Raw genomic sequence first — 9,406 nt, 5'->3', positions numbered from 1 at the left:
CATGTAACAAAATTAAATAAAAAAAAAAGAGCAGTTTCTCACTTGAAATGCCAAGTGGGAGGTAAATCTGGATGGTGCTCAGGTTTCACTAATTATATCTTTACTAAGGCATGTCTAAATTTTAATGACGTTAGCATCATATTATACCTAGTATAATGATCATATTATACCTAGTATGATGATCTCTGTATTGTGGTCTTTATATTCTTGAGAAAAATTAAACTGAAGTTAGATTTTTCTGGCAACTAGCAGGAATATTTCATTAATGAAAGTTTGTAAGACAGTCTTTTGTAAGGTTAGTCTTTTGTAAAGCATCTTTCCCTAGAGGGGGATCAGTGCTGACTTGAAAAGTGAAAGTCAGCTTGTGTTACAGTGGAACTAGAATCAAACAAAGAGTGAAGAACTGGCCTTGTGAATACAAGTTCCTCTGTCCATCTTGAGCAAGTGATACATTATGGTGCCTTGTAATTGCCTTGAGTAACCCTTTAATTTCATCTGTTCTCACTCCAGCCTTATGAGTGTATACATGCAGAAGGGGACACACTACCAGATAGTAAGTCAGTATGTAACAGTACTATAGACTTCATCAACATCTCTTTAAATGGTGAATTCTCACATTTGTGTTTCCTTATTCAATGAGTCACCTTGTCCCTTAGGCAAGATGAGCAAAGTGACTTCATTTGACATTGCAATTAAAAAACAGGGAGTTTTGTTATGTGTTCCTGTTGTTTTCAGTACCTGTTAAAAGAATTCTGTTATGTTGCTTTGAGTTTTCGTAGGAAGAACTCTGCATATGTAATAATGAAGGCATGCTTCCATCTGCTCTTACTGAATTAACTGGGTCTGATCCCACTCAGCTGTTGATACTCTGTGCTTAATGGAGTCCTAAGAAGAGCATAAGTGCTTTCCGTCATAGAAAAAAAAGAGTGTTTCATTGCATGAATTTGTCCCTGTAGATCCTGCCTTTCATAGTCCATACTCATCCTTGCAGTTCTCATTTCACAACTAATTCTTTCCAGAAGGAAGATTCTGAGGACTTCTTTGAGCAGATTTCATGTGTAAATCCCTCCCCCAGGCTGCCATTGCTCAAGACTGCGCAGTCTAGACAATCTGAATGCTGATTGCCTACATACATGTTCTCTTAAACCGCATATATGTGTCAGCTGTAACAATAACAAGCCTTATGACTTCAGTTGGCAAATGCAGCAGAGTATGCGTTTGTTCACCTTTGTATAGTTATAGAGTCATAGGACGACTTTTATGTCTCTCTTCACACCTCATGGTTTGCCACTACTGTCAGACTCCATCACTTGGAAGACAAAAGCAGCATTTAGATGAGTCCTATTTACTTTTTTTTTTTCCAAGTCTATAGCTTTGATGCCTGTGAACAAATGTTATTAAAAGATGAACTGCAAGAGTTTTTATCTTTGTCCTACTTCTTCAGTTTTTACAAACTGCAAGACTGGGTTTTAGAAGTGATGTCTACATGGTAAATATGAGTCCCATGTTGGACAGACCCACAGATACCTGTTGTATGCATGGTAGATTTTCCACAGTGGTTGCTGTTTGAGCACTATCTTTGAACAGTGGCTCTACTGCCCATTGTCCTATTGGATGCTTTTCTGATTAACCTCTATAAACACATTTTAAAGTTTATGATGCAGTGAGGTGTTATTACATTATTGCACATAAGCAATATACTATAACTGTGGCAGAGTTCAGCTTTTGGCAAAAGTCGTTGCTTTCCTACTGATGCCTGCATGGGCTCCAGATGCAGTTGCATGGCGGCAACGTTAAATTTCCACTTTCTGCTTTGTGCGCTTTACTTATCAGCTTCCCAAAATGGACTGTGTATATTCTTTTAAACACAAAACTTAAGTTTTCTTAGAGAATTTTTGTAATCTGCCCTGTCTCCAGTTATTGAACTTAGGATATGTGAAAGAAAGCTTCGTCATTCAGCAGTTCTTCCATATTTCTTTTAGAAAACAGTTCTTCATACATGAGCATTAGAGTTCATCTCTGACTGTTCAGTGTGAAAGCACCAGTAACAAGAAGATCGTTAAGTTGTGGGGATTTGATTGTAATTAAACTATGCAGCAGCATCTCTGTATCGTTAGGTCTGTTCTTTCATGCTTGTTTCTGTGCAAGGGTCTCCTGCTGGTTTCTTTATTTTCCTGCTGGTTTTCTTTGTAAGTTTACTTTGTACTTTCCCCTACCCCTTTTCTCCCTTTTATTTCTGTGTGGTATTGTGTATTATCTGTTTCTATATGTTCTCTGTTTTTTAGGAAGTTCACTAATGCTGCAACATTAATGGGAGCTGCTCTTTGACTTTTCTTTCCATGTTGTTTTTGCATCAACCTTCACTTGCTTCCTGTTCATATAGTGGATTCCTGCAGCAGGCAGACCTGCATGTCTCCTTGCATACCATAAGAAGAGGCACACTCTGGAGGGCAGATGGCACAGTCTTTATTATGTGCCATAGAGCAGTAGTTTAACAATCTCACCACTGAGTACTGAACTCATTTTGCTGTTGTTGTGAAGCAAAGTAGATGATAACAACAAACTAGCAAAAAAAAACAAAAAACCCACAACAAACTATGTAGTGCATTCTAATGGAGGAGTGGAAAAGGGAGAAAGTATGTATAAGAGTAAGCTGGTGAATTAACCAGAAAAGAACAGTAAGACTAGGACTTGGCCTTCTGATACAGGAAGGCTATAAAATAAAACATACTGGTGTGAATTGTGGAAAATCTCACCTCATCTGAATGCAGGTGCCAGAAGTTTTGTGAGAGGAGTTATGTAGAACAGCAGTGATGTGACTTAGTACATAGCAAATAACTATGTTGAGGTTCTTTTTCTTTTATACTTAACATAATACAGGTATAAAAGCTAAGTATTCTCTGCAGACCGCCTAACCTGCTCTTAGTAATGCAGAAAGTTGTTTTCCAGAGAGGCTGACCATTGACTTTGCAAATTTTATCAGTGTAGTAGCTGCTCTTTTTTTGTCTTTGCACATTTTGAGGCCTGAACTGAGCATCACCACTGGTCAAAATTATGCAAGCAAACAAAAGTGACTTCTTTTTTTTTTCCTCATTTACAAAAAACAGTGTCTTTAATGCCATAGCTGATTTGGTGGGAGATGATAAAAACAGTCACTGTTTGGCAACAGCCCCTTTCTTTCCTTCCTGTCCTTCCCTTTCCTTTTAGTAAAACGAAGTGTTGGCAGAAAACTGCTATGACTGAAATGTTCCATAATGGAATACAAATAAAGGGTGTTAGAAAACTGCTGCTAAGCCAATGGGGGGTGTGTCACTGTTGGGACAAATGAGTTAGTCTTACAATTGAAGAGATGCCTAATTCACTGTATATAGTAAGAGGAGCAGTGTGTTTTGGTGAGTGTAGCACTGTGCACTTTATACTAATATGACATGAGGATGACCGATGATTCATTATTTTGTTGAGCATTTATATTTGCTTTCTGACTTGATGCCCAATCTGAAGCATGTCTAAACTGTGAAGTACTGCAAAGTGAGGGGGAAATTAATCCTCCTTTCCTCATTTACACACATGGCTGTGGCCTTGTCTTAACAGCCAGTTATAATGCAGAATTGTTAGCTTTCCTCTTCGTGTGTACGTAGGTAAGAACATCTGAAATATGGCTGTACAGAATGAAGCCCCTTCATTTCTGGCAGATAGTGAGGATAAGTGCTTAAATCCATGAAAGCACCATGGACAGCTTCAGCTCTGATTACAAGTATTTACAAAACAAGGTTCTTGTGTGGTTGTATTCGTAGTTTCACATCCTTTCTCCATGGCAGCAAACATAAATCACAACCCTGACTGGAATAATGCAGCATACCAGTTCTGCTAACATTTCCTGCTTGCAGAGCTGTACCAATTACAGTGCGCTCTTTTTCTTCTCTCACACTCTCATCTGAGCTCTTGGCTGCAAGTGATATCTTATCATCTACATGAGAAAGCCCAATTCTACTGTGCTTTATTACCAAGTTTCTTTTTTCTTCCATTTTAAATGAAGAAATGTTCCTAGGATTTATACCACTGTGATGTAGAAATTAGTGACATTACCCCACAAATACTATGACAGATTCATTGTTCCAGCAGAGTTCAAGAACAGTATTACTTCTTGGTAACATTCTAATTGCAACAAAAGTAGAAATAATGTGGTTTGCATATGTTAGTCAAATATGAGTCCCCAGCTAACTACCTATATGCTTACTTATATTTATTTTCCTTCTTTTCAAGTATTTGAAGCTTATATGTTAGAGAGAAATTTAAGATTTCAGCTGTGACTGAGCTCTCTGCAACCTATATTTTTTTGTTGACTGTAGTCTCCCTTCTCTTTCCAGCAAAGAATTGCCTTCAAGTTCCACCTTCACTTTAGAAGACAGTGCCATCTATTTGACATCAGAACAGAGCACACTGGAAACAGAAAATGATAATGCTTCGGTTTTGGATGTCTATTTGGTAAGTTGCCAGTCTGCTCCTGGTAGGCTTTTCTTTCCCGTAATTGATCTGATTGATGCCCAGGGGTGGAACTTGAATAAATACTGAATTTAAAGAACCACGGGTTCTTTGAGGTATTCCTAAGTTAGACATGTGCTTAAGTACCTTTGCAAAACAAATTCTTCAATAACTTTTGTGTCTATTAACTATTGTGTTAATAACAAATTATACTAAAATTTCTTTCAGGTTTCTGTAATTGTATGTCAAAATGTAATATTGCTAGCTGCTATTTATGTAAGACTTAGAAGTCACTGCTGCTGAAAAGAGAGCTGCAAAGGATTGAAAATGGCTTCAAGTGGGGAAAAAAAAAAAAAAAAGACGAGTAACTGTAGTGATGTGCAAGCTCAGCCTGTTTGAAGTCCAGTTAGTGTGGTGATGATTTGTCAGATGAATTGCGTAGATAATAATATTGAGAATTAGTCATACTGTGGCTTATGACCAAATGCCAGTTTTATTATAGGATTCTGAAGTTGTAACTCCTAGCTGGAGATCTCTACTTTGTGTATTGTGGCTGTAGATGCATAGCTAAATAGACCAAGTGCTTGTCTTTGCCTATTTGGAAACAGCAAAACTGTCTCCCTCTTCTTACTCTTCACTGTGCTTCTTTTCTTCTGTTCTCACTCCTACAGCTATGTATTGTGCCTGGTTCTTCTTTTGAACACTTCCTAGCTTGTATTCAGCCCCTTCCAACTGCTTACTATCTAATCCCTCATCTCTCCAATTATTTTCTCCTGGAAATATTTTCACTCCTTCAGCTATTTTTGAACCAGCAGTCTTTGCTCTTTCCTTGCATGAACTCTCCTCACATAAAAAATAGAATTCTTTTTTTTCTTCCTGGCTCTGATCAAATGAATACCTGCAATTCTGTGTTCAGCTCTGGGGCTTCCAGCATAAGTAAGACTTGGGGCTGTTGCAGTGGGTCCAGAGGATGGCCACAAGAATGATCAGAGGGCAGGAACACTTTCCCTGTAAAGAAAGGCTGAGGGACTTGGGCACTGTTTAGCTCAAAGAGGAAAAGGCTTGGGGTGACCTCACTGTGGTTTTCTAGTACTTAGAGGAAAAATGGGGAGGTGCTTTTAATCAGGGAGTGTAGTGGTCAAGAAGTAATGACTGTAGATGGAAAGAGAGTGGCTTTAGATTAAACACTAGGAAGAAATTCTTTACACAGAGGGTGGTGGGGCAGTAGCACAGACTGCCCAGAGAGGCTCTGGATGGCATTCAAGGCAAGGAAGGTGACCCTGCCCAAGGCAGGGGTTGGAACAAGATGATCTTCAAGTTCCCTTCAAAACTAGTGATTTCTGTGATTCTTATTACTTTGGCTATGGGGTTTGTAGCAGTCAGAAAGATCAGTGCGGTGGAATGGTTACAGGAGGTGTAATGACAAAGGGATTAGTGCAATGAAAAGGTGTTAAACAAAGAAAAAGGACAAGTGCTCACCTATCTCCAGAGACCTTGGTTTACAGGGGAAAGTAGGTGAATTACCCTCACCTGTGCTCCCAGGGCTGACCCAGTCCTTTCCCCGGGTGCTCCATCAGTGGTTCAGGCTGTGACTCAACAGTTACCATACAGGGTTGTACGTGCTACCATAACTCCTTGACAAGTGTTTGTTTTTCATTCGGGAACTTCTTCCTTCTCCATCTTCTACAGCATTTGATTCAATTCTGATCATATTGTAGTTTTCTTCAGAGTGCTGTTGTGAAGCAGTAACAACCAGGGCTGAAGTTAAAGCATTTCCCAGGCAGGATATGTGTAAGAACAAGTTATCAAATGTGCAGTCACACTGCGATGTATACCTCATATTTTGATTCATTGCTCTCCTTCTGGAGCTTTGCCATTTTCACTGAAGAAATTGGTTAAGAAACATGGCAGATTGAACATTAATTTTGGGACTGTGAGAAAAGAATTTAGGCCTCCTTATTTACAGACAGGTTGAGTGAGTTTTCCCTGAGAGCAGAAGAATCCTTATGTGTTCTGTGCACATATTGGGACCAGTAAAGCACTCTGTCCTGAAAGCAGGCTTTACATAAGGCTGAAAGAGGGAAAATGTTCCACACAGTGAAGATCAGCTCATTCCTCCTCTCCTCTCTTGTCTATTTTATGTCTGTATTCAGCTATCCATTATCTTCTCTGTCAGGGGAAAAATAAGCCTATGTGTCTCCTAAAACTGGTGAAACAAAAGGTGAAACCAAAACCAACAAAAATCAGGTACTGGAATGAAGTTAGATTAGATTAAAAGCATATAATTTCTGATTACAATTAGTACATTACCTGAGTAAGCCAGGTGCTAAAATGACAGCTTCTATTGTTGCTAAGCTGCAAGTTCTCATGCCCTAAGGATTTTAATGCACTGTGTGGGGAAATAATCAACTCAAAATCAAATCCATGGAAAGAGAATTGAAGTGCAAAAAGATTCTCAGTACTGTAAGTGCATTATAGAACCAGCGTGAGACATTTCAGATAGCAATTACAGGAATATATAAATATATATCTTGTTATTCTCATGCCATCCTCTTAAAGTATTACTTAATTTTACTCACTTGTCCAGCAGTTTTCCTTCACACATTAATTTGTTCTGCATCCCATAAGTACAGACTGCCTGACAGGTTTTCGGCCTTGAGGCAGCCAGGTGATAAAGCAGCAGCATTCATTGCCCGACCTCAGCTATCCAAACTGGGAATAGTCCCTGAGAATTTACAGCTTTGCTAACCAGCAGTGATTGTGAGTGCCCTGTCCATAGCAGTACAGTTTGGGAGGGACTTTAAACATCTGGTTAATAAATGCAGACCTGCATCTTCTTCATGCTTTCATGAAGTTCTAGAGTGGGGTCAGCCCAGTCTTAGGTTTGCTTTTGTGTCCTCTTCTACAGTTGATACGTTAGCTGAGATACGTTTGATTTGCTGCAAGATTTTGTTCAGTGTAAATACTAGTAATGAGTTGCTCAGCAGAGAACAGCTTCTCTTCACCTGTGACTTTGGGGAATTAATATGTTACCAATTAATAATTCTGTACCAAGGCAAATAAATGCAGCTTCTAACTTTGCTTCTTTTGTTGTGTTGTTTTTTTTTTTCCCCTGTTTTTACAGTAACAAAAAAAAACACAAGAAGAATGAAAAGTGAGACAGAGAAGTGACCGTGGTTAACCAGGAGCACTTCCTGCAGGGGAGATTTGCTGAGCCTTGTAGACAGAAATAATCAGCTGACCTTATTCTAAGGATTGTCAGATCTTCAGCCTATGGAAAGGATGGATGGACTGGGCAAAAGCCACGTGAAACATTCCACACTCTGCTGTCATCTGCTCTCGCTTGCTGAACTGTGAAGACCTGTGTGTTTGAGCTGCTTTGACACTATATTGCCAATCACCCTTTTTTGGACTCAAAAGTAATATTTTCTTACTGGCTCCCTGGTGATTTCATTTGCATGCATCTTGTAATTATGCAAACAAAGTATATTATCTGCTTTGCCTATTTAAAAATAAGCACAGTGGTGAATAAAGTTAATTTTTTGCATATTTTCACCCTTCAGCTCTAATTGCTTAGATCCACAGAAGTGGAAGCTGGAATTGATATGAGGGTGAGGGTGAACCCTCTGCACATGCGAGATGGAAACGAGCCTTTAAAGACATTTTCACTGTCAGTGAAAGGAGAAATACGTTATTTATAACAAGGCCTTATGTTGTGTATATATATATATTGTCTTTGAGATACTTTTGATTTCAGTTTATTCCTTGTAAAAGAGAAATTATATAATTTATTTAGTAAATACTACTGTAAACTATAGTTTTATCGACGAATAAAGTATTTTGTTCTCAAGACTATCGCGGCTGTCAGTGTGCTCCTGCTCTGATTGTGTCTCATGGACTTGAGGGGTACCTCCAGAGACGCATCAGCTGTAAGTTGGCACCTGAACTTGTCTTCTGCCAGCTCTATAATGAAGGGGAGAATCTTAAGTTGCACAGAACAAGGAAAGGAAAAAGCAAAGGGCATAACAGTGCTCCAGGTGCTTCACTGCAACGTGTCAGGTTTTTCTCTATTAGCAGCTGTTTCAAGATAAATACAGATGCTGTTTTGGTTCCCTTAATTTCTCCAGCAGCTGAGAGATGGCCACAAGCACCAGCTACCATCAACCAAAGACTTTCTACCTTGATGTGACAGTGTTTAAAAGCAAACAAACAAAGAGAAAAGGCCATGTAGCCATTGCTTTGAAAGTTTATGGGAGTCAGGGGTAATAGCAGTTATTGTAGGAGTACGAGCAGGTGAACCTGCTGCACTGCCAACACAGCATTTGGCACTTTAATCCCTAAAGTTCCGCTTTGTACCCTTGAAGGAATTTTGCATTGGCACGTTTTATACTGATCTAATCCTGTAATGTCAACAAGGAGGAGGTTATTGCTCCTCTGTTGTGCACAGAATAGCAAAATCTAACCATGGACGGATTTTCTTCTCTTTGAGTCTCTATTAACCTGGAGCCTGTGTGCCATGATTGCCCCTTTTCCATGCTTTGAAATTGGATTGCTCAGTCTCAGCAAGGAGATGACCTTGCGTCATTAAAGCAAGAGACAAATCTGCGTGCCCCAAGGGCAAAAGATACTGTAGATGAGAGCTGTCTGCTCTACCACACATAGCGTGTACCATATTTAAAGTGCGGCCATATGCAGACAGTTAGGGTTAGTGTCATTTGGAGTAAAATAAAGGAGCTTTTTAGCACTAGGTTAACCTCCAGAAGGCAAATATCTGTCAAGTTTTCCCCTAAACAACCCATAAGGGTGTAGTGTCCAAATCACCCATCTGTGGGAAGACTCCAAGAGACACCAGATGCAATGCAGCCGTTCTGTCAGAAACCACAGTGTCTATATTAAACGATTTGCAGAATGAGCCACACTTTGT

The 9,406-nt window shown here is 39.4% G+C and overlaps 1 protein-coding gene across 9 annotated transcripts in view; it reads left to right on the top strand.

Moving 5' to 3' along the window:
* Positions 1-8,337, top strand: part of PIP5K1B (phosphatidylinositol-4-phosphate 5-kinase type 1 beta) — an 85,058-nt gene extending 76,721 nt beyond the window's left edge. For all 9 annotated transcript variants that reach the window (XR_014939152.1, XR_014939151.1, XR_014939150.1 and 6 more), the window contains 2 exons: positions 4,368-4,485; positions 7,607-8,337. Coding sequence is in view for 6 of the 9 variants with exons in the window: in XM_015849099.3 (XP_015704585.2) it covers positions 4,368-4,485; positions 7,607-7,609 (121 nt within the window). In the remaining 3 variants the exon portion in view is untranslated. The remainder of the gene's footprint in view (positions 1-4,367; positions 4,486-7,606) is intronic.
* Positions 8,338-9,406: the final 1,069 nt, after the last annotated feature.

This window comes from Coturnix japonica, chromosome Z, assembly GCF_054131305.1.
Source record: "Coturnix japonica strain WE chromosome Z, WE-NBRP24, whole genome shotgun sequence".
Classification (NCBI taxonomy): domain Eukaryota; kingdom Metazoa; phylum Chordata; class Aves; order Galliformes; family Phasianidae; genus Coturnix; species Coturnix japonica.
The sequence above is the reverse complement of the archived record's forward strand: the minus strand, read 5'-3'. Positions and strand labels throughout refer to the sequence as shown.